Raw genomic sequence first — 26,265 nt, 5'->3', positions numbered from 1 at the left:
TCGACCCATAAAACGCACCTAGGTTTTAGAGGACAATAAGAAAAAAAAAATTCATTAGACCTCAGCTCACAGCCCCAATGTGAATGACCCCCAATATAAATAAGACCTCCCTATTCAAACCTCAGATGAGTCCCCCATTGCCTCTCATATTAGCCCCCATGCCACAGAGCACATAAAAAAAAAAAATAATCCACTTACCTCTCCTGCTCCGGACGCCACGCTCTTCACCTCCAGCGTTCTCTCTCTTCTTCCTGCCGCTGGCTGTGCTGTGACCTGACGTGCACAGCGTGAGGTCACGGAGCGACCACACGCTGTGCGCAGCCACAGCACCAGGAAGCGGCGAGTACAGAGCCTTCACCGCTTCCCAGTCCTCCGGTACTAATGAGAGTTTCCATAATGGGAACGGTAATTTTCTCTGGAACAGTAAAAGGTATAATTTCATTAATCTGAGCCAGCCCTGCAAGGTGTTGTGTCTGACGATAGATTTTCTTTAATCTCACGCATCCCTTTTTTGTCTTGCAATTAAAACTATAAAAAATATAATCTCGTTCTCCCACGAAATTATACATGTGTCCCCTCCTCCTTTTTACTATCCAGACATCTGGAGCAGCGGCTTCCGCTGTCTGCAGTAGGATAAAAAGATAGTTAAGCCACACCTTCTTCCTAAGCCACACCCCCTCGTCTGTCACAGAGGGAGGAGGGAACTCATTTAGCAGGAAAGGAATCCCTGTTTTCTCTCCTGTAATTTTACAAGACTGTTTGTGTCGGCGCCTTGCAGAGAATGCTGTAGACTGACCAACAAGGGCAATGGTATTTGTTGTGTATTTTAGCATTCGTTTCTTGGTTTAATAAGTAGTTCCATTGACTTCTCACTCGCACTTCATTTCTCCTTGTAGAGTTTCCCAGCATTGAACCTGTTACACTGAGAATGAAATCAAAAGAGCCTCCGGGTAACAGTGAAAACATTTGTTTGGATGGAAGGGATGTAATAAACTACACCGTTGGTAAGGGCTCAGGGCTTTTATTTTGGTTTTCTGTATAAAATTGTGTTTTCTCAGTAATAATGTTGGCAGCTTTATTTTAGAGGACATGTCCTTTTTTAGGCAGTAGTTTCTTTGGTTAAACCTTCCACCTCCCAGGATGCTCTGTTAACAATCATTTGGTGTAGATTTTTATACATGATCATCATTTTCAGCAACTGTGGTGGTCAGCCCTTTTAAAAATTTGTACGGCATTTTTTTTATTGCCGATTTATGTACTTTTCTAGTATTGTTGAGTATCCTTATTTTTTCAGGCCACACAAGGACTGCTCATGTGCAGGAGACCTCTTTAAAGTGCAACTTTCATTCCCCAAAAAGACTACACTGCATGGTATTAAACATGAAGGAGGCATTTGTAATTAGTTGTTCTGTCCTTTCCCCAAATCGACAGTACCTGGGACCATTGCCCTCCTGAAATGTTGCTGAATCTGTCTTCTCACACTCAGTTGCATACTGGGCCCACTGGTATTAAACAAAATATGACAAAGAAAGGGAGAACATTTTTTATTTAATAAAAAGGAAAATAACATGAAAAAGTAAGCGTTTATAAAACCTATAGCACACGTAGGTATAAATGAAATGTAATTCTCCAGGAAATTCACTGCCGAACAGGCACAATACCTTGTAGGGCTAGCTTTATTAAATGTAATGTTACCTTTCACTTAGGGATCTGTTGCTTCGTTCTGGAGAAAAAGTACTTGTAATCCATATGCAAATTAGCAGTTAAAGAGGGACTGTCACCTCTCCTGTCACTTCCATTCCCCATGTAATAACGGATCTGGAGCATCTGTTCTTATTACTGTGTTGTGCTATTCCTTTATTATTCCTGCAAGAAGTTTACAAATAAATTGCCAGCAGAGCATTCTGCAGTAAAGGTGCTGCTGGGTGTTACCAGTAGCAGGTGTGTCTGACTCTGTCCAATTGGTGCTGCTGGTGTCAGAGCAGGGACACACCTCCAAATGGTAACTTCCAACTGTACCCTTAGGCCTCTTGCACACGAACGTTAGTTTTTTTCCGTTTTTTGCGTTCTGTATATGGATTGTATATGGAACCATTAATTTCAATGGATCCGCAAAAAAAACTGAAGGTACTTCGTATGCCTTTCGTTTCCGTATTTCCGTTCCGAGATAGAACATGTCCTATTATTGAAAAGAAAGGGCTGGGCACTCTCTGTATCTGGAGTCAATGGTACTTTAATTCAATAATAAAATACAATATATCACTATTAATCACAATGTTAAAAGTTATATTACAATATACATAGATAATACAAAAGTCTGGCCAGACTAAAAAGTACCTACAAACACTTGTTCAACCACTCAATTCCTGAACACAATGGTTTTCTTGTAGACCAATCTTCAGATTGCATATGAATTTCCAAATAAAATTCGGATATATAGTCACAAGACATTATTCTGATTGACTGTTGATCGGAGCCGCCTACGTGTACCTGGTATGTGAGTAGACAAAACAAGCACTTAGCGATGCAAATATAATCGACAGATATGGTTTGATGTCATATTAGTGACTAAAGAGACTAATTATACTTACAGCGAAAACTGGACAAGTATATATTGAAAGGGTGTTGGACATTGGATCGAATTTTCGGATCGAATATCTGATATATTTTTTCTTGCGATTTATATATCCGAATATTTTTCCCTTGTGATTATATATTCAAATTTTTTCTTGTGATCCGAATCTTTTTTGTGACTACATATCCGAATTTTATTTGGAAATTCATATGCAATCTGAAGATTGGTCTACAAGAAAACCATTGTGTTCAGCAATTGAGTGGTTGAACAAGTGTTTGTAGGTACTTTTTAGTCTGGCCAGACTTTTGTATTATCTATGTATATTGTAATATAACTTTTAACATTGTGATTAATATTGATATATTGTATTTTATTATTGAATTAAAGTACCATTGACTCCTGATACAGAGAGTGCCCAGCCCTTTCTTTTCAATATTGTTTAGCTTATAGATTGGGTGAATCTGTTGGCTGAGAGCACCCATCCTGCGTCACCCCACACAGTAGTGCGACCTAATACTTGACCAATCCATGTCCTATTATTGTCCGCATAACGGACAAGGATAGTACTGTTCTATCAGGGGCCAGCTGTTCTGTTTTGCAAAAAATGGAATGCACACGGACGTCATCCGTATTTTTTGCGGATCTGTGTTTTGCGGATCCCAAAATGCTGAAAAAGCCATCCGGTCGTGTGCAAGAGGCCTTACTGCAAGCTGCTGGCAATTCATTCATAAACTTATAGTAGAAATAACAGAGGAATGACACAACATAGAGTCATAAGAAAAGATGCCCCCGAATTGTTAGTACACCAGACAGGTCCTCTTTAAAGGTGTTCTCCGGGAATTAAGAAAATGAAAATACTTAAATATTACTTTATTATAAATATGTTCCCTAATACCTTTTAATTAGGTATAATGGCTCGTTTTGTCTGGAGAGCAGTTACCAGGGGAAATAAAATGGCCACCCTCCTATTAGTACAGGCAAAACCTGTCCTAATTACACACTACCTCATCCTCTTATGATCCTGAATACAGTTTATTATGATCTTTAGCTGAATCTCTGTAGGAATGGAGTTCATGAGAAGACATGAAGTACAGAGAGGATAGACAGGACAGACTGTGGTAATGGAGAGTGAATACAAGAGCTGCTGCTCATCAGCCACATCCCCACCCTCTTCTCTGTACTTTATGTCTCTCTCCATTCCTACAGAGATTCAGCTGAATATCATATTAAACTGTAATTATTATTGATAATATGGTATTTTCGATTGCTGAGTTGATATGTTTAGGGTACAAATGTATATGTCTTTATGAAATGGAAATAAAAAGATTTATAAAAAAAAAAAAAACTGTATTCAGGCTCATACTCCCTGACAAATAGAGTAGAGAGGAGTCTGAGCCAGCTCTTTACCTCAGTGATGTGAAGTAACTTGTCCTTCCTGTGTGATTAGGACAGGTTTTATGTGTACTAATAGGACGGCGGCCATTTTATTTCTCTTAATGATTGCTCCCTAGACAAAACAAGCCAATATACCTGAGGAAAGGTATTTGGGAATATACACTGACCAAAAATATAAACACAATACTTTCTGTTTTGTTCCCATTTTGCATGAGCTGAACTCAAAGATCTGAGACATTTTTAACATACACAAAAGACCTATTACTCTCAAATATTGTTCACAAATCTGTCTAAATGTGTGTTATTAAGCACTTCTCCTTTGCCGAGATAATCCGTCCCACCTCACAGGTGTGGCATATCAAGGTGCTGATTAGACAGCATGAATATTGCACAGGTGTCCTTAGACTTCCCACAACGAGAGTCCACTCTGAAATGTGCAGTTTGATCACACAGCACAATGCCACAGATGTCGCAATGTTTGAGGGAGCGTGCAATTTGCATGCTGACTGCAGGAATGTCTACCAGAGCTGTTGTCCGTGCAATGAATGTTCATTTCTCTACCATAAGCCGTCTCCAAAGGAGTTTCAGAGAATTTGGCAGTACATCCAACTGGCCTCACAACCGCAGACCACGTGTAACCACACCAGCCCAGGACCTTCACATCCAGCTTGTTCACCTCCATGATTGTCTGAGACCAGCCACCCGGACAGCTGCAGCAACAATCGGTTTGCATAACCAAAGAATTTCTGCACAAACTGTCAGAAACCATCTCAGGGAAGCTTATCTGCATGCTCGTCGTCCTCATCGGGGTCTGGACCTGACTGCAGTTCGTCTTCATAACCGACTTGAGTGGGCAAATGCTCACATTCGATGGCATCTGCCATGTTTGAGAGGCGATCTGTTCACGGATGAGTCCCGGTTTCCACTGTTCAGGGCAGATGGCAGACAGCGTGTGTGGCGTTGTGTAGGTGAGCGGTTTGCTGACGTCAATGTTGTGGATCGAGTGGCCCATGGTGGCGGTGGGGTAATGGTATGGGCAGGCGTATGTTATGGACAACGAACACAGGTGCATTTTATTGATGGCATTTTGAATGCACAGAGATACCGTGACGAGATCCTGAGGCCCATTGTTGTCCCATTTATCCACGACCATCACCTCATGTTGCAGCATGATAATGCACGGCCCCATGTTGTAAGGATCTGTACACAATTCCTGTCAGCACCTTGATATGCCACACCTGTGAGGTGGGATGGATTATCTCAGCAAAGGAGAAGTGCTCACTAACACAGATTTAGGCCTCATGCACACGACCGTGCCGTTTTTTACTGTCCGCAAAAAACGGAAGCCGCCCGTGTGCCTTCCGCAATTTGCGGAACGGAATGGGCGTCAATATATGCCTATTCTTGTCCGCAAAGCGCGGACAAGAATTGGACATTTTATATTTTTTTAGCGGGGCCGCGGAACGGAGCAACGGATGCGGACAGCACACTGAGTGCTGTCTGCATCTTTTGCGGCCCCATTGAAGTGAATGGGTCCACATCCGAGCCGCCAAAACGTCGGTGCGGATGCGGACCCAAACAACGGTCGTGTGCATGAGGCCTTAGACAAATTTGTGAACAGTGTTTGAGAGTAATATTTAAATATTTTCATTTTCTTAATTCCTGGAGAACCCCTTTAAAGAGAACCTGTTACCACAGAGTGTAATGCAATATGAAAGCAGCATGTTATAGAGCAGGATAAGCTGAGCGGATTGATATATATTTTTGTGTGAAAAGATTAAATAAAACTTGTAGTTTTTACATTTACATCAGCAACCTTCGGCACTCCAGCTGTTCTGATACTACAACTCCCAGAATCCTCCTTTCACGTCTATGGGAGTTAGAAGAACTGCTGAGTAAGTCTGCAGGCTGGGAGTTCTAGTTTCACAGCAGCTGGAGTGCCGAAGGTTGCTGATCCCTGACCTATCTGTACAGGAGGGAAGTGTTCTCAATGACTTACAGCTATCTCTGTATGTACACTTATACACACAATGCTATCAATCACTGATAACCCCTTCCTCCCTGTACTGAGAGCTCTTCACAGGAGGTGGATACAGCAAATATATAAATGTATAAATTACAGGTTTTACTGAATCTTTTCCCACAAGATATACAGTCGGGTCCATAAATATTAGGACATCGCACAATTCTAACATTTTTGGCTCTATACACCACCACAATGGATTTGAAATGAAACTAACAAGATGTGCTTTAACTGCAGACTGTCAGCTTTAATTTGAGGGTATTTGAGGGTATTCCCTCATTATCCTAATTACAATGAGCAGATAAAAGGTCCAGAGTTTATTTACAGTGTGCTATTTGCATTTGAAATCTGTTGCTGTCAACTCTCAAGATGAGATTCAAAGAGCTGTCACTATCAGTGAAGCAAGCCATCATTAGGCTGAAAAACCTAAACAAACCCATCAGAGAGATAGCAAAAACATTAGGCGTGGCCAAAACAACTGTTTGAAACATTCTTAAAAAGAAGGAACGCACCGGTGAGCTCAGCAACACCGGAAGACCACGGAAAACAACTGTGGTGGATGACCGAAGAATTCTTTCCCTGGTGAAGAAAACACTCTTCACAACAGTTGGCCAGATAAAGAACATTCTCCAGGAGGTAGGTGTATGTGTGTCAAAGTCAACAATCAAGAGAAGACTTTACCAGAGTGAATACAGAGGGTTCACCACAAGATGTAAACCATTGGTGAGCCTCAAAAACAGGAAGGCCAGATTAGAGTTTGCCAAACGACATCTAAAAAAGCCTTCACAGTTCTGGAACAACATCCTACTCAGGATCCTAAGCATACCACCTCATCAGTGAAGCATGATGGTGGTAGTGTCATGGCGTGGGCATGTGTGGCTGCCAATGGAACTGGTTCTCTATTTATTGATGATGTGACTGCTCACAAAAGCAGCAGGATGAAGTGTTTCGGGCAATATTATCTGCTCATATTCAGCCAAATGTTTCAGAACTCATTGGAAGGCGCTTCACAGTGCAGAAGGACAATGACTCAAAGCATACTGCAAAAGCAACCAAAGAGTTTTTTAAGGGAAAGAAGTGGAATGTTATGCAATGGCCAAGTCAATCACCTGACCTAAATCCGATTGAGCATGCATTTCACTTGCTGAAGACAAAACTAAAGGGAAAATGCCCCAAGAACAAGCAGGAACTGAAGACAGTTGCAGTAGAGGCCTGGCAGAGCATAACCAGGGATGAAACTAAATATTAAAAAGTGAAAGTTTGATTTATGATTATTATTCTGTCCCATTACTTTTGGTTCCTTAACAAGTGGGAGGCACATATGCAAACTGTTGTAATTCCTACACCAGTCACCTGATTTGGATGTAAATACCCTCAAATTAAAGCTGACAATCTGCAGTTAAAGCACATCTTGTTCGTTTCATTTCAAATCCATTGTGGTGGTGTATAGAGCCAAAAATCATAGAATTGTGACGATGTCCCAATATTTATGGACCTGGCTGTATATCAGTCTGCTCAGCTTCTGCTGCTCTAGAACATGATACCTGCAGATTGCACTGCATTTTGTGGAGACAGGTTCCTCTTTAAGATTCATTCATAAACTTTTAGTAAAAAAAACTGAGGGATGGTACAACATAGAGCCATAGAAATAGATGCTCCAGAATTGTTATTACATGGGAATTGCAAGTAGTTACTAAGACAGACATGTCAGGAGTGGTGACAGGTCCTCTTTAAGTGCACAGAGGACAGGCCCAAGACACTCTGTGTACTCCTGCTCCTAATCTGCCAGACTCTCCTTTTGATTCACAGGGCCAGGAAAGATAACTGTGCAAGAACATGGCCCTGTTAATCAAGAAAGAGATGGAGGAGCTGCAAGAGGTAGCAGGTGTGCAAACTTAAATTCTCATTTGCATATGAATACTTTTTATTCAGAATGAAGCAACAAATCCCTAAGTGAAAGGTATCACATCCAGCTGAACTAGCCCTACAAAACCTTGTGCCTGGTTTTACAGTGAAGTTCCTGGTGACAGATACCGCAATGTTTCAAAAATATAGATTAGCTCACTGGGCTATACTTTCAACTCCAATATTCTGTAATGTTAAGAGTTATCCCATTCAGGACATTTATGGCATATCAGTAGGATATGCCATAAATTTCTTATAGGTGCAAGTCCCACCTCTGATAATATCACGTCTTGTTGACTTGATGTTACCACCGCAGCAGCCGGGTGAATGTATAACATCCAGGTGAACTGGAGAAGCAGCACAGGCTCTGCCATGTAAGTAATGATCAGTTCTTTATTGCAGGTGGATCTCATTTGTTATCTGATTTCCTCTTTAAACAAGTTTTCAGGGTCTAACATATTGATGACCCATCTACAGGATAGGTTGTCAATATCAATCAATGAGATTAGTGGGGGTTCGACACCCCCCACTATCACCTGTTAGCCGAAGCTACAGTTTCAGAAGTAAACAATATATAAAGCCAGAGCATCAGCTCAGCTCCCATTCTCTTGAATAGCAGCAAGTGAATGGGTCAATGATCCGCATGCGACGGCCCTACAGTCGGTGTCCGTGCATGGGCTCCCCCCAGCACACATTGATGTACAAGAGCCCTTACTTTGTAATTTCTGATCTTGTCTGTACTTGTGTCCCCTGATTTGTAAAGTCCTGTGAAATGTATTGGAGCTTTGTAAAGATTATGATTATTATTTATTGCTATCAATGTCAAACAATTCTAGAATAACATTTTTCCTCTTTCTTCTCCCCAAAAGACGATGAATTGATTATAGAGAGCCAACGCAGCACTGAAAAATTCAACCTAAGAAATATTCCTTCAAAAAACAGAGTGAAAATTCAGTACAACATGAAAACCAGTGGATACTGCCAAAGATTAGTCAGGTGGCCAGTAGGTCAGAAGGAGGCACTTACACAGAGAGGTTTCGGGGCAAGCTCTCCCAAGGAGCTGGAGAGGACCTTTAACTGCACTGAATGTGGAAAGAAGTTTTTAAGAATAAATGATCTTAGGCTTCATCAAGGAACCCACAAAATGAAAATAAAACAGTACAACGGCTCAATGGTTCAGTTCAGACCCCAGCAGAGGGTTGAATCCGGTCTAAAACCTCCTGTCGATGACAAGTTTCCCCACGCCATCTCCATTAAAAACGTATCTGTGGCAAAGTCTTTAACGTGCGTTGTCTATGGGAAGAATATCAACTCGGGCCTTCCCGTCTCACATACACACAAGACGTTTGCGAGGGAGAGGCGATTTGTCTGTAGGTTTTGCGGTAAACGGTTTCAGAATAATAGTAATCTTATCGGACATGAAAGGATACACACAGGGGAAAAGCCTTTTGAATGCCCAGAGTGTGGAAAGAGCTTTAGCCAGAAGGCAAATCTTACCACACACCAGAGGCTGCACACCGGAGAACGACCCTTTGTATGCATTACCTGTGGCAAAGGCTTTGCGCAAAAGATAAACCTCTTAACACACGAGCAAACCCATACAAAAAAAAAAAAGAAGACAGATGGCAAGCTGGTCCTAATAAACTAATCCAATATCTCACATCAGGTTGTGATTGACCACAGATCGGCCGGGATAACCATAAAGTGCCTGGGAATCACTTATTCCTGTTCACTAAGTCGACTTATTTTTAAATGCACACTACACAGTTTTTGTCGTTGACTCGCAGGCTGATTTTACTGTTTAATCTAGTATTTTTTTGACAGGTGCTACTCCAAGAAGAAAAGATACATAAAAAAAAAAAAAAGTACCTCAGACGTGAGAAGTATTTTAGAGATTTCTAAAATATGAATCATTCGTTCCAATGTTTTTCTAGCCTTATGTTGTAAGAAAGTATATATAAATGTCGTAACTAATTTGTATATAACAGTTGAGTTATCTAGAGCTCAGTGTCAGGGCTGGAAATCTTGACCATTTCTTCACTAGTAATTTTTCAGGGGTTAAAAAAAAAATTAATAAAAAAAAAAAGACTTTCTGTATATACAACAGTATATTCTCCTCCTCCAACTTCCCCCTCCAAACTACGAAACCTCAATGATGCATTTTTTAGTTTTCCAGTAGGTTTATTGTGTTTAAGCCTGGGGGGGAAGGTAAGAAAAGACATTTTCTCTATTTTTAAAAAGGAAAAAAATGACTGCAACTTATAGACTTGGTCGGGGAAATGTTTTTGTTCTGTTATTTATTGCGTAGTATATCTTTTTGATGCACAATTCTCCATCGGCTCGTTTTGGTAACAGGTTTTACTCTATACACATTAAACATCCAGCTATAACCTCCAGCCGTACCTTCTAGTGCAGTAGTGCTCCTGATTTGTGCTTCTATGTAGGCAATGTTGACAGATGTTACATAAACCTCCATGTTTTAATGGTGTGTCCTTTTTTTTTTTTTTTGCCATCTAAGTCTACCGGGCTTGAAGACCGTGTTTGAAACCGCTTTGCTGTTTATTTTATTCCAAGTTGATTTTTATTTTTATTTTTCAAATTAACAACTTTATACTACTGGGTCTGATTATTTATAATCATTATGGATTTTAATTAGTTTTTTATTGAGCATCTTTGGTTCTCTAAATTGTTCAGATATCCTTGTAGTGTGGCTCTTATAAATGTGTTGAATTCTATAGTAGATACCGCTCCTGCTAACAATTTTAACTGTTCTGAAAAATGTCAAGGTTTTTGTGACCGTTTCTTTTTACCTTGTTTAGATGGTAAAATTACGCCCGTTCGGCAACCAATAGTCAGTAAATTTAACAGGTTAACTTCAATTTTAACTAAGTAAAGGGTTTCTGTTGGGAATATGTATTACCATGTGTGACTATGGGGGTCTAGATCCCAGGATTCCCCACCAATCTGCATAGCAAAGAGGCAGCAGAGAGCGTTTATCTTGTACGTGCGGCTGTGCTTGGTACTGCAGCCTGAGCCCAATCTACTCCAACATGGTAGAGCAGGTTTACCAGGCACAGCCACATGTACATACCTGACAGTCCTCCTGTATAACATTCAATAGGCCAAAATAGTCACTGGAGTGTTGCAACGCCTGATCAATGGGTGGGTCTCAGGAATCACACCAACACTCTTCATACATTGATAGACCTTCCTGTGGGTAGAACATTAATTTATATTCTCAGAAAACACTTTTGATGCTGCAGGACTTGACCGTTTGGTGTCCTGAATTGTTATTCAGGGTTCCTTCTTCCAGTTTTGAGATTTCTTTTTCCATGATGCTTTGCACGCTGGACAGTTTAGGAGATAACTGCACTTTGTTGACTTCCTCTCTCTCCTCCGAGTGAGTGAAGGGGTGGAGGTAATTGTCACTTCTGGTGTATAGTGATAGCTGTGATTGTGGTCAATGGGGACATTTTTTGTGGCTAAAAGAAGCCATGACAAAAATCTCCCAAACAGCATGTAATATACATTGCACCTCAGCCTTTTTATTAGAGGATGATTGAGAAACAGTTTGTAACATTAAGGAGGTAACGGAGCTGAGTAGGTCTAGAGGCTCTCACTAATGTATCTTGTGTCAGTACATACCAAGGCCAGAAATATCCCATCCATACAGAGCAAGTAGCCTTGCATTGTCACATATGCATTTTCCTCTGACTGATGGTGAATATAAGTCAGAGAAAAAAGTAAAACGGGTTCTCAGGCTGCAGTTGGTCAGAAATGATTGTTACAGTACAGCGGACATAATGCTCTTATCAGAGGATTCATCTGCTGTCGACGGTCTTGTTTTCTCAGAAGGGCCCCCTAACAATACACTGATAACTTGATGCCCACTACTGAACCCCCCCAGAGGTCAGCTGTAATCCACTCGAAACCCAGTTCTCCAGCAGCATTGTGCAGTTCCTATACAATCAGTAGGTTGCATGTATAATGCACAGGTGTCCCAGGTCCTCCATACTGAGAAATGCACTTTGTAGCAGCCTTGGCTAATAGATGTGGGTCTTGAACAGGTAGACCACCCTCAGTTAACTCATTAACTAATGGCTTCTCAAAACCAGACATTCCTCTTTAAGGACCACCAGATATTTAGATCCATGGGAAACACAAGGAAGGAGCTCGAGAATCAATGCACATTGTGTTTGGTTGACTTTATTATGTTTGGTTTTTTTTTTTTTAAAGATTTTCTTTCTACTCTAGTGTGTAAAAAGTGACTCATGTTTGCACAAAAGACTCAACGTTTGTATTGGGAACGTAAGGGACACGTGTGTCCAGCAGTCGCATATCACCGTACTGACGTGGTTTCTGTTGCTCTATGCAGTCTGCAGTCCATAATGGTTCCTTGTATAGAAACCTTTTGGTTCAACAGAAGAACAAAGCTGCTCTTATACCATAACTGTTGGTTTTCGTCGGTATTCACAGATTCAATACGTACAGCTTCTCAAGTATATATTAAGGGAAAAGCGTCCTTGGTCTGTTCATCCTCGAGCGGTAGAGGATAGGGATAGAAGCTCTGTATAAAAATAAATAAAAAAAGGACAGTAAAAATCAAAAAAATAAAGATAAAAGCTTTACGTGGAAAAGGTGGTTGCAGTGACAATGAGTTTATCTTGTGTGATTCATATAGACAAGTCGCAGTGGCTGCACTGTAGTTCTGACATCCTCTGTATTATTTTTTTTCGATTTGTCTCTTGAAAGAAAAATTCACAGTTTTTTTATTTGAGCTTTATGTTACTGTTGTATTACTCTTGTTTTACTGTATCACTTGTTTTCTGTTACAATAATCCTATTTTCCTGATCCTTTCTACTCAAGGAAAGTAAGTGAACTTTTATCCTGAGTTACATTTACTCTCGCTGATCTTGTGTATCGATGCTGATTGATTGTTATACACTTCTCATGCCAGTAGTCTGCCATATTGAGATCCTTTGTGCGCCTCCTTCAAACTCTTGGGTGGAACTTTGAGGAAATTGTAGACGTTGAAGGAGTGTTCATTTTAGCTGCTGAACTGTAGGTCACCTGTCTTCATGTGTTAAAGGGAAACCGTGGCTTTCCTTACTGTTACCTGGTATAATCTACATTTGTCTGTCAAGTTACATGAACCCTGCTAATTTTAGGCTAATAAAGATGCAGTCCCCCTCACCCCTTCAATGCCAGTAAGGAGTAGATGAACAGAATCCTTGATTATTTACTGTATTAGCAGGTCCTATTAATTCACTGGTCTAACGAAAACCATAGAGGAGTATTTGCCCCATATGGTCGAGGCTAATATCTGGCGATAATTCCATAGCATTAATGCCAATGTGCTTTAAAAGGACGCCAAACCTATAGTATATTGTTGTTCATGCAATCCCATTTAGTCAAGAGGCTTAAGACCCTACTACACTGCACAATTTCAGGGCAGTTGTAGGGAATACAAACTCTTGTTCCAGATAATAGACTTATAATTGAGTAGCCGATGAACCAGCAAGGGCAGATCAACATCTTTCATTAGGACGAAAGATAAGCGATTATCAGCAGCACGTCTTCCTGTGTAATTGGGGATGTGTTGCTGATAATGAATAGAAAAGAATGAGGGAGGAACAACTGCGGTAGCAATCATTTCTCCCACATTCAGTGTGGATCATCCAGTGTAATCAGGCCGGTACAAACGATCGCTGATGGATGTGTAATAGTCCATCTGTGCTTACACTGCCCAAAGATCAGGCAGTGTAATGCCACCCTTACTGTAGGGCCCCGAACTCGCACTGCTCAAAGATCAGGCATTGTAATGCCACCCTTACTGTAGGCCCCCGAACTCACACTGCCCAAAGATCAGGCAGTGTAATGCCACCCTTACTGTAGGGCCCTGAAACTGCATGACTGAGCTTGTCTAAAGGAAAAGCCTGCGGGTACAGCTTTGCCAAAACAATAAGGTGACACATGCAGTCCCTATGGGTCAGTATTAAGTGGCCTTAGACTCTCTATAAGGCAGTGCTTTTTCTCATAGACAAAATGCTTTTAAGGGCGATAATTACCTCAGTGGTTCAGTGTCAGTTGGAACTCTTTTTACATAAAATAAAAAATACACTGTGTGCTCATACTACTGTATGGGCGCCAGAACTGTACCATGGTCATGCATGGGCCCTTAGATCAATAGATGACACAGAGGTAGGTGAGCGCAGAATCCTGACCTGCAGTCTGGTAACTCTCTGCCACATGTTCACTACCAGTGCTTTGCCCCCGCAGAGATATTTCTGTATATCTGTGTCTGATATGATCAGCATTTATATCTGTTTTGTACTTCAGGTTTCAGGCGCCGTTAGTTTTCTATTGAGGATTGTTGTATGTATGTTTCCTTCTACACTCCAGAAGAGAACATGGTTGTAACTCCCTGGGTTTTCTGTTGAATAGTTTTTTTGGGGGGGTAGTTGACATCTTTTCCACCGCCTTATTGGAGAATTGCAGCTGTTACGATAGTGTCGGTGCCTTTTGCAGTCCCTAGAGAGCCCATACACTTTTCCAAACCCTCCATTTTTTGTGGGATCTTATTTCTAATGTGTATAGGATGGGGTGTCCTGATTCTCCTTTTGGGGGGGAAAAAAATATAATGATCTGGCATGTTAAATTTAAACATGATCAATACTTTGCTCCCACAGAGACATCTGGCAGCATCTTATTCTTTTATTCAAATTTTGAACACATGCAGGCTTGACTATATAGAGCAAGCATATGTACAGTATGAAGATGTTGGCTGACAGCTGGCGAGGGTGTATGGGCACTCAAGATGTAGTTGTATATTTTTTTCTTAGAGCTAAGGCCACATCACCCATATATTTCTTTCCATTGTTCTGCTCCGTTAGAGGAGCAGATAGGGCACATAACTGATCTGAACGGAGCTGAACAGACTTAATTAATTACAATGAAGTCCTGTTCAGTTTCTGTTTTGAGTCCTGTTTTTATTTTTATTGGGTGAAAAAGTCTTTCTCGAAGGACTTTTTCTGGTCTGTGTAACAGAATCTGTGGTTGAGGCCCCGAATGGAGCCTCCATTGTAGATCTGAACTCCCCCTAAGCTAACCAGCTCTGCTGTCAGTTGTATTGAAACCGACAGATCTACACCATGGGTCATCTCTTTCCAAGTGTTACATTTATTGTTCATTACTTTGAATGCCAAATTTATCGATGTGAAACGGGTGTTAAAGAGCTAACATGAGTGTAGACCTCAGATTTTCATTGGCGGATTTTGAGGGGATGTTCTTTATAGCCATGATGATCTCCTCAGTCTGATTGGTGGGATTTTCAACCTTGCTTAATCTTATAGTTTTTTCGCTAATCTGCACCAGATATAGATCTCCCAAAACGTACATTGTGTACCTGTTAGGAGAAAAGCGGGCATGGCGACCAGATTTTCAGCTATTGAAGCATTTGACAGTTTTGCTTACTAATATGTTGACTATTACATTGGATATGATATTATTTGTGGTGTATTAAATGTTTGGCTACATTAATTGCACAGGGGATTGACAGCCCCTGTCCGTATCCCATAATAGGGCCTCTGGGTGATAAAGGGGGTGGGGTGGTTGTCTGCTGTTTTCATGAAACCACCACATGAGGCTGGCATGATAATCCCCATATTCAAATTTATTCTCCTTGCGAGTGTCACATTGTGTGATGGAACCATTTCATATGACACTTTCTCCTGTATATGAAAATGCCTCATTTGTCCTCCATTTGCATTGATTTTTACTAGTTATTTCATTTTGAAGCAGTCTTTAGTCTTGTATGTTTCTTGTTTTATGTTATATTTCATCAGGGTTAGTTAACACTAAATTACTACTAATTTTAAACTTTGTCTGCCCTGTTTTTAAAGCACTATTTAATATGCATTTGAAATTGAAATTCGATGTCTGAATTTAAATGATTCTTTTACATTTCGGAACGTCGAGTACAGCAAATGCAGGTTAAGTTATAATATTTTAGGTAATTTCCCACTCCCTTTTTGCTTTTCTGCTTTGGAAGCCTCCTGATATGTTACTGTACCCAGTTAAAATGAGAATATTGAAGCCAAATATTATATATGCAAGGTCTTTACTGTTTTCCACGCATTTTTTTTTTTATTGTGAAAAAAGAAAATGGTTCTTACAACTGTTTTTGTATTTGTCTGTCAGTGTTGTGTGTAACATGCATCGCTCTTCAACACGTGTTACGCATGTTACTTGGTTTTTTGTGCGTCTGAAATGGATAGAACCTAAGGTACTTCTAGATGAAGATTGTTAGCTGTTACTGTAACCTTCCCATTTAGAATGAGTGCTTCTTAGGAGTTGAGTTTGTATATGTGATTCTTTATGGTTGTCATAAATCCTGTAATATCTTCCAATAAACTCCTGTTTTGTTACCTATTACCTCTCTGTTCTCTCTCTTTCATACAATGGAGGACTAATGTTCACAGGTGAAGATGGCTACTACATTTTTTATCCCTAGTGTAAGATGTGAATGGGCAGAGCGTAACACAGGGATGCAAAGGACACCAAAGAGAATCCCTGTCTCATGTCTCCCTTACCCATACCCGGAAGTAGGCAAGATACAGTGCATCCGTTTTGGCTGATATGTTCCTTCAGCTACAGTACTTAAAGAAGCATTTGAGAAAAGAAAATGACCCCTTCTCCCTCTTCTTGTAAAGTATCTCTTCTGAGCACTGGTAAATGTAATTCTCTTACTGGGCATTTAGCTCTGGTCCGCAATTACATCACGTTACACACAGTAACAACAAAACTTTAATGGGAAACTTTTAGGAATGCATAGAGACTGAATTCTGGTCCTCAGAGCAGGTGCTGTAGGACTTAGCCAGATTGGGTTTGCTCAGGTGATGTAATCACAGATAGGAACAAAGGGGGGAATTTATCATGAAGGGAATTTTTGAAGTCAGTTTGATGCTCCCTACTGGAGGGAGATTGTGGCTTTTTAAAAATAGTCTGTGATAAATCTGGATTTAAACTAATTAACATAGCTAACCATACCCACTTTCCTACCCAAATTCCAAAACTGAAGTGATGGGAAAATGCAAAAACTCTACTGACCTAAAAAAGCTGCAAGCCAGAATTCTTGAGTGAAGGTATGATAAATCAGGGCCAAAGTTTTAATTAACCACTTTATGGCCTGGTACGAGAATTACAATCTAAATATATTTGGATAAAGGATGGTTAGGGGAACAGCTTGGGCGAAGCGTAATGAGAGTTGAGGACTATCGGTGTACATGCACGATGCTTGATCAGTAGCAGGGCCCGGCTATTTTCTAACAATGCCGACCACCACATCCAAGGGATTTGCAGAGAGAAGAGGCCCTCTCTCATCCCATCAGCTCCCTGTAATGCGTTCACTGCAATAACAAGAAAAAGTTGCTTCCTTTTCTGTATCCTGCTTCCCAAAAAGCAAACAAAACCTTATGTTACCTCAAAATAGAGCAAACAATAATGTCGGCTCGTCCTGCAAAGTAGTAGCCATAAGAAAAAAATATATGCTTCTCAGAAAATGGCTTTACTGGTACCTAGAGGCTGTTTTAAAGCAACATCGTGCCTGTAAACCAATATATCAAAATCTGCACTGCAAAAGCCCGAAAGTTGGTCTTTCCATTCTGAAACCTGCAGTGTATCCAAACAGCAGTTTACCTCCACATTTATAGTATTTCAGTACTCGGAAGAACCTGCCTAACATTTTAAGGGTGTGGTGTGTTTCAGGCACAAAATGGGAATAACCTATTGGGCACTGAAATGCCATATCTGTGGAAAACTTGACATTTTCTTCTTTGCATGTTCACCTGTTCACTAGTTTCTGCAAAACACCTGTATTAAAATGCTCACTCCACCCTTTGATAAAAGAGGGGTGTAATTTCCAAAGTGGGCTCACTTATTGGGGGTTTCCACTGTATGGGTACCTCGGGGGCTCTGCAAATGTTAGGTAGTTCCTGAAAACCATTCCGGCAAAATCCATGCTCCAAAAGCCAAATGGTGCTGCTGCCCTTTTGAACATTTATGGAATTTCCATACCCAGTAGAGCCTGCCTATCAATTCAAGTAGTGTGGTCTGAGTCTCTGATGGCTTCAGCCTCGCACAACATTGAGTAATGACAAGCCATAGCTGGGAAGACTTGTGATTTTGTACAGTCTGCAAATTGCTTATTGTGTCAAAATGCTCACTCCATGCCTTAATACCTTGAGGGCAAAGTTTCCAAAATGGAGTCACTTCTCTGGTGTTTCATTTATTTCACCCCAGAGCATCTACAGTTTTCAGCACAAGTGGTATAAATCACCACATTGGGCCTCAAGCATGGGCCTCTCAATCCAGTTCAAGCAAATGAATAGGGCCACATGTAGAGTGTTTCTAAAACCTGGAAACACTGCCTAGTAAGAGCTGAATTTAATTTTGTACCATCTACTGTGCATACATTTTTGAATAACATGTCTGGGGTCAAAATACTCACACCACCTCTTAATGAATACCTTGAGGGGTGTATTTTCCAAAATTGGATAACTTTTCTGGAGTTCCATTTATTATTTCACCCCATAGCCTCTAAAACTGTTAGCTCAAGGCGTGTAAATCACCACATTGGGTTTTAAAATATGTATGGGGCTCTTTTACACCTGAGCCCTCTCATACATTCGGGCAAAAGAATAGGGTCACATGTAGGGTGTTTCTAAAATCAGGAAACATGGCATAAGAGATCTGACTTTTTGCACTGGGCACAAGATATTAGGCACTAAAATGGCATATCTGTGCAAGTTTGACTTTCCACCATCTGCATGTGAATACATTTTTGCTAAACTCCTGTGGAGTCAAAATGCTCAGTACACCCTTTGGTAAATTTTGTGAGGGTTTTGGTTTCTAAAATTAGGTCACTTCTTGGGGGTTTCTTTTTTTATTTCATCTCGGAGCCTCTGCAGTTTTCAGCCAGTGCTGTATAAATCACCAAATTAGGCTTTAAACGCTCATGGTGATCTTTCTCTTAAGAGCCAAAACGGCAAAACTAACAGTATGCCCAAACAGCAGTTTACAACCACATATGGGGTGTTACCATATTCAGGGGACAATGGTTATAAAACTGTGGGTCCTTTTTCTCCTGTTACCCCTTGTAAAAATAAAAATGGGCTAAAGCAACAATGCACTGGAAAAATTTCACTTCTCATTTTCATAGCCAAGTGTTTCTGAATTCTATGAAACGCCTGTGGGGTCAAAGCACTCACTACACCCCACACTAAATTCCTTGAGGCGTGTAGTTTATAAAATGGGGTCACTTTCAGGGGTTTCCACTGTAGGGATACCTCAAAGTATCTTCAAATGCAACCTGGTGCTCAAAAACCATTCCAGCAAAATCTACCCTCCAGAATCCATATGGCGCTCCTTCCCTTCTGAGCTCTGCAGTGTGCTCATACAGCTGCTCACAAGCACAGATGGGGTGTTTCTGTAAACTGCAGAATCAGAGTAATACATATTGAGGTTTGTTTTGCTGTTAACTAGGGATGAGCCTGTTGCGCTTCGGATCCTAGATCCGAAGTTGCTTCACTCAAAACTTCGGTTTAATGCTGTACAGTGATTTGTCTCCTACTAGGCGAAGTGAGTTATTCCCGAAGTCTAAACTGAAAAAACATTTTAAAACGTTTTCCGTTGTCGGCATTGGTACCGAGGTACCATTTGGTACCAAAGCAGACTTCAGATACCTGTTTCAAATTGGTTTTTCAGTTTTATAATCAAATACCGAAGTCTTGTGAGACTTCAGGAATAACTCACTTCTCCTTGTTATAGACCATTCATTTTATAATGCTGTACAGAAACGAATTGCGTACAGCATTAAACTGGAGTTTTGACAGAATCGACTGTGGAGGGGGGAGGGCTGCTTTAGATGATGCTATCTCCTGTTTGGTAGCAGCTAGAAACATGCAAATACTCTTGTTTGAAAGCTGACATTCCATGACAGCATTTGTCCAAGCAACAGAGGAGAAATCACTGTTGGAAATTTAGTCGGAAATAATTGCATCGGAAATAAACCTGCTTTTTACTTTCACTTTCAGCCGTATTTACAGCATCCCGATTTCTAGCAGTGATATCTTCCCATTTACTGAACATATTGCTATTATTCTGGTATTTTTTGAAAGCTTTCAAACAATATAAAGCCCATATCTCTAGCTGGTACCAAACCAGAGATATGAGCAGTTAAAGCAGCTGTCAGTCTGGAGTAGAATGAGAGAGCAGCTGCAAAGCTGATAGGCTGCAGGGGGAGAGAAAAATATAGAAATATATAGAAATGTGAATTTGTTATTTTTAGCATACAGTGAACGCCATAAATAAATTCCACAAAATAATGTTAAAATTGCTGTTTTTTAACCCCTTAAGGACATAGGACGTACCGGTACGCCCTATTTCCCGAGTCCTTAAGGACACAGGACGTACCGGTACGTCCTGACTTAAAATCGGGATTCCGGCGCACGGGGTTAATCGGGACGCCGGCTGAAATCATTCAGCCGGCATCCCGTAACAACGCAGGGGGGGGGTCATTTGACCCCCCCTTGTCGGCGATCGCAGCAAACCGCAGGTCAATTCAGACCTGCGGTTTGCTGCGCTTTCTGCAGTTTCTGATCCCCGCGGTCCCTGACCGCGGGGATCAGAAACTTTAGAGTGCCTAAATTAGATTTTCACCACCCACCCCCCCTGCACCCCTGCACGATTTGATGGCGGCGGGTGGTGCAGGGGGGGTGTCGCAGGCAGTGGGGGTGTTGCGGGAGGCGGGCGGTGCGGCAGGCGGGATCGCAATCCCCCGCCCGCTTCCCCTTGAATAATCGTTGGCGTCTAGTGGGTATACCAGGGTGCCAGCACATTGCTGGCACCCTGGTATAAACGGCTGACATCTGTGCAGATGTCAGCCGTTTAACCCTTTCCATACCGCGGTCCGTACGGACCGCTGTATGGAAAAGGTTAACTGTCATCGGTCAGGGAGCTCCCTCCCTCTCCGATCGGGGGGCTGCTGTGCCTTTGCAGCCCCCCGATGGAGAGGGAGAGAGCCCCCAGGCAGCCCCCCGAAGCCCCGTCCTCACCCTTCCCCGTCTGCGAAGTTGTGGCAGACGGGGAAGGTTCCCATGGCAACAGGACGCCTGCTCAGGCGTCCTGCTGTCCATGGTGCTGAACAGATCTATGCTGAAAGCATAGATCTGTTCAGTGTAAGTAAAATACAGTACAGAAACCTATATAGGGTTCTGTACTGTATTATGCAGACATCAGACCCACTGGATCTCCAAGAACCAAGTGGGTCTGGGTCAAAAAAAAAGTTAAGATAAAAAAAAAACATTTATCACTGAATAAAAAATAAAATACACTACACATATTAGGTATCGCCGCGTCCGTAATGACCTGATCTATAAAACGGTCATGTTACTTTCCCCGCACGGTGAACGCCATAAAAAAAAAAAAACTATGAGAAAATAGAAATTTTGCCCACCTTACTTCCCAAAAAAGGTAATAAAAGTGATCAAAAAAGTCTAATGTACGCCAAAATAGTACCAATCAAACCGTCAACTCATCCCGCAAAAAATTAGACCCTACTCAAGATAATCGCCCAAAAACTGAAAAAACTATGGCTCTTAGACTATGGAAACACTAAAAGATTATTTTTTGTTTCAAAAATAAAATCATTGTGTAAAACTTACATAAATAAAAATAAAGTATACATATTAGGTATCGCCGCGTCCGTATCGACAGGCTCTATAAATATATCACATGACCTAACCCCTCAGGTAACCACCGTAAAAAATAAAAACGGCGTAAAAAAAGCAATTTTTTTGCCATCTTACGTCACAAAAAGTGTAATAGCAAGCGATCAAAAAGTCATATGCACCCCAAAATAGTGCCAATCAAACCGTCATCTCATCCCGCAAAAAATTAGACCCTACTCAAGATAATCGCCCAAAAACTGAAAAAAACTATGGCTCTTAGACTATGGAGACACTAAACAATGTTTTGGTTTTAAAAATGAAGTTATTGTATAAAACTTACATAAATAAAATAAAAAAATTATACATATTGGGTATCGCCGCGTCCGTAATAACCTGCTCTATAAAATTACCACATGATCTAACCTGTCAGATGAATGTTGTAAATAACAAAAAAAAAAAACGTGCCAAAAAAGCTATTTCTTGTTACCTTGCCGCACAAAAAGTGTAAAATAGAGCAACCAAAAATCATATGTACCCTAAACTAGTACCAACAATACTGCCACCCTATTCCGTATTTTCTAAAATGGGGTCACTGTTTTGGAGTTTCTACTCTAGGGGTGCATCAGGGGGGCTTCAAATGGGACATGGTGTCAAAAAAACAGTCCAGCAAAATCTGCCTTCCAAAATCTGCCCGTCTGCCACAACTTCGCAGACGGGGAAGGGTGAGGACGGGGCTTCGGGGGGCTGCCTGGGGGCTCTCTCCCTCTCCATCGGGGGGCTGCAAAGGCTATTTCTTGTTACCTTGCCGCACAAAAAGTGTAAAATAGAGCAACCAAAAATCATATGTACCCTAAACTAGTACCAACAATACTGCCACCCTATTCCGTATTTTCTAAAATGGGGTCACTGTTTTGGAGTTTCTACTCTAGGGGTGCATCAGGGGGGCTTCAAATGGGACATGGTGTCAAAAAAACAGTCCAGCAAAATCTGCCTTCCAAAAACCGTATGGCATTCCTTTCCTTCTGCGCCCTGCCGTGTGCCCGTACAGCAGTTTACGACCACATATGGGGTGTTTCTGTAAACTACAGAATCAGGGCCATAAATAATGAGTTTTTGTTTGGCTGTTAACCCTTGCTTTGTAACTGGAAAAAAAATATTAAACTGGAAAATCTGCCAAAAATGTGAAATTTTGAAATTGTATCTCTATTTTCCATTAAATCTTGTGCATCACCTAAAGGGTTAACAAAGTTTGTAAAATCAGTTTTGAATACCTTGAGGGGTGTAGTTTCTTAGATGGGGTCACTTTTATGGAGTTTCTACTCTAGGGGTGCATCAGGGGGCTTCAAATGGGACATGGTGTAAAAAAAACTATCCAGCAATATCTGGCTTCCAAAAACCATACGGCGCACCTTTCACTCTACGCCCGCTGTGTGGCCGTACAGTAGTTTACGGCCACATATAGGGTGTTTCTGTAAACAGCAGAGTCAGGGCAATAAAGATAGTCTTGTTTGGCTGTTAACCCTTGCTTTGTTAGTGGAAAAAATGGGTTAAAATTGAAAATTAGGCAAAAAAATGAAATTCTCAAATTTCATCCCCATTTGCCAATAACTCTTGTGCAACACCTAAAGGGTTAACGAAGTTTGTAAAATCAGTTTTTTGAATACCTTGAGGGGTGTAGTTTATAGAATGGGGTCATTTTTGGGCGGTTTCTATTATGTAAGCCTCGCAAAGTGACTTCAGAGCTGTAGTGGTCCCTAAAAATTGTTTTTTTGTAAATTTCAAAAAAAATTCAAGATTTGCTTCTTAACTTCTAAGCCTTGTAACATCCCCAAAAAATAAAATATCATTCCCAAAATAATTCAAACATGAAGTAGACATATGGGGAATGTTAAGTCATCACAATTTTTGGGGGTATTACTATGTATTACAGAAGTAGAGAAACTGAAACTTTGAAATTTGCTAATTTTTCCAAATTTTGGGTAAATTAGGTATTTTATTATGCAAAAAAATTAATTTTTTTGACTTTATTTTACCAGTGTCATGAAGTACAATATGTGACGAAAAAACAATCTCAGAATGGCCTGGATAAGTCAGTGTTTTAAAGTTATCAGCACTTAAAGTGACACTGGTCAGATTTGCAAAAAATGGCCTGGTCCTTAAGGTGAAATAGGGCCGTGTCCTTAAGGGGTTAATCTTTCCCCTAGAAATAAATAAAAGTTATTTAATATGCAATATATACCCCAAAATGGTTGCTAAAAAACCTACAACTAATGCCGCAAAAAAATTATATAATTTTTAGAAAAAAAAATTAAAAGTTAAAAGGGGGAAAATATTATTGGTCCTTAAGGCTAAAATTAATGATATAACTAAGGGGTTAAAAATGCAATAGTGTCCCATGAGTTGTGCGATTTACTGCAGACACACAAAAAACTACAATAAAAAAGTGAAATTTTTGGGAGGGTTTTTCCATTTTGACGTGACTGTTAGGGGTTTTATGAGATCTTTTTACTGACATCAGTATCTGATTGGTGGGAGTGCTTTGTGAGCAGCGAGAAGGCTGAAGTGCTTATGCACGCGCCGGTGCCTTCTCAAACAGCTTATTGGCAGGGTTCCTGGGTGTCATACCCCCACCTTTCAGACATTTATGAATTATCCACAGGATAGGCCATCAGTAAAAATATCTCTGAAAACCCTTTTAATTCAAGTGGAACATATAATGGGTTAATAAAGCTTATAAAATCAGTTTTGGATAATTTGAGAGGTGTAGTTTGTAAAATGTGGTCACTTTTGGGTGGTTTATATGATGTACCGTAAGTCCTTCAAAGTGAGTTCATAGCTGAATTGGTTCTTTTAAAGGGAATCTGTCACCAGTTTGCTGCCCTCACAGCCCCGACTCATGCCAATGAGTCCTCATATTCATGAGTTGACAGATTTCCTCTCCCCCTCCTTGATTGGCAATTTTTTTTTCCAACTGAATCAGCAGCGGGTGGGTAGGAAAAACCAAGAGCTCATAAATATTCGAGACTTCCCATTATGCACTGGCGCTGTCAATACAAGATTTTGGCTAAAAGGCTGGCTCAGCTAAAGAAAGTGTCCCAGCATTTTTCTGAGAGGATCTGTTATTAGTTTATGTTGCCCTTGGTTAGGAAACCATAAAACTGGTGACAGATTTGCTTTAAAAAGTCAGTTTTGGAAATTTTCTTTAAAAATTGCTACTAAAATTCTAAGCCTTCTAACGTTCTAAAAACATAAAATGACATTTACACATTTACAAAATAATGCCAAGATAAAGTAGACATATGGTAAATGCTAATAACTATTTAATCAGGTATCACTATCTGTCTTAAAAGCAGAGAAATGTAAATTTTGTAAACTTTTTTTCTACATTTTTAATTTTTAATTTTTTATGTAAAACATCAACTCAATTTTACCAATAACATGCACATCCAAAGTCACAGGTGTCCATCCATAAAGCTCACATACAAGCAGCAAACCAAATATGGCAGCACACTGTTATATATGCAAACAATAGAACTAGGGATTAGAGATTATTCTGGATTACAGTGCTTCTATACCTACTTTACATGAAAAATGGAAGCTCTTTGTGCACATTTATGATCAAATGTGTGTCAGGGCCATCTACCAACATCAAGGTGGCTGCTGCAGATGGGTACCTAACACTAACAGAACTGCCTCTGCTGGACTCCCTCTGCCTTTTGATCTGAGCCCCTGCAGGGAAATCGCAGGGCTGCGATCGATTACCATGACAGCCTGAGGCCTGCTGAAGGTTCCCAGGCCTGTCATAGTAACTTGCCTGTAAAGTTGTGCACAAGGCAAAGCTTCACAGGTAATTAAAACTCGCATAAACCATAATAGTTATCTATTATGGTCTATGGGACAAGGAATCAGAAGATCGCAGTTTATAGCCCCCTAAGGGTAAGAAGTAAGTAAAAAAAAAAAATATATATATATATATATATATATATATATATATATATATATATTATTTTTTTTTTTTTTAAATTAAAAGATGCCTTTTTAAATACTTAGAAGTTTCAGAACAGTGGAGAAAGACTTCCTATCTTTTCATTCAGTTTGGGGGTAGAAATAAAGGGGATAAAGTTTTCTCCAGAACCCTTCATAGGTGGTTAGTGGGGGGCCATCTCCTTAGCATACACTGCTGCAGACACATCCCCTCCGTCAGGATTCGGGGCTCACTCCACTAGATCCATGTCAGCTTCCTGGGCCAAAAAAGCGAATGCTATTATAGAACACATTTGTAGGGCAGCTGCCTGGAGCTCACCTGGTACATTTTTCGCACACTATAGACTGGACCTGACCTGTAATGACCTTTTTGTCCTTTGGAAAAAAGGTGTTACAGGCTGCTATCCCTACGTAGGTACTATTCTAATCTTTTCTCTCAAGGGTGCTGTCATGAGCGTAAAAGAAAATATTGAATTATAGTTACCGGTAATCGCTTTTCAATGAGCCTATGACAGCACCTGGGATTTATTCCCTCCCTGTAGTATGATTTGCAATTTGTATTTGTAAAAAAAAAAACTAAAATGGACAAATGTAAAAAAAATAATAATAATATAGTAAAAGGAATCTATTAAAAAACAATTTAAATAAAAATGTA

General features: G+C 40.5%; 1 protein-coding gene across 1 annotated transcript in view; it reads left to right on the top strand.

The window, feature by feature from the left end:
• LOC122928849 (zinc finger protein 252-like) overlaps nucleotides 1-16,399 on the top strand; it is a 102,824-nt gene extending 86,425 nt beyond the window's left edge. Inside the window, exons 9-10 of the mRNA XM_044282117.1 lie at nucleotides 897-1,004; nucleotides 8,768-16,399. Of these exons, the coding sequence (XP_044138052.1) occupies nucleotides 897-1,004; nucleotides 8,768-9,546 (887 nt within the window). The 3' untranslated portion in view covers nucleotides 9,547-16,399. The remainder of the gene's footprint in view (nucleotides 1-896; nucleotides 1,005-8,767) is intronic.
• Nucleotides 16,400-26,265: the final 9,866 nt, after the last annotated feature.

This window comes from Bufo gargarizans, chromosome 2 (assembly GCF_014858855.1).
Source record: "Bufo gargarizans isolate SCDJY-AF-19 chromosome 2, ASM1485885v1, whole genome shotgun sequence".
NCBI classification, from domain to species: Eukaryota; Metazoa; Chordata; class Amphibia; order Anura; family Bufonidae; genus Bufo; species Bufo gargarizans.
This window is presented reverse-complemented; position numbering and strand designations above follow the sequence as displayed.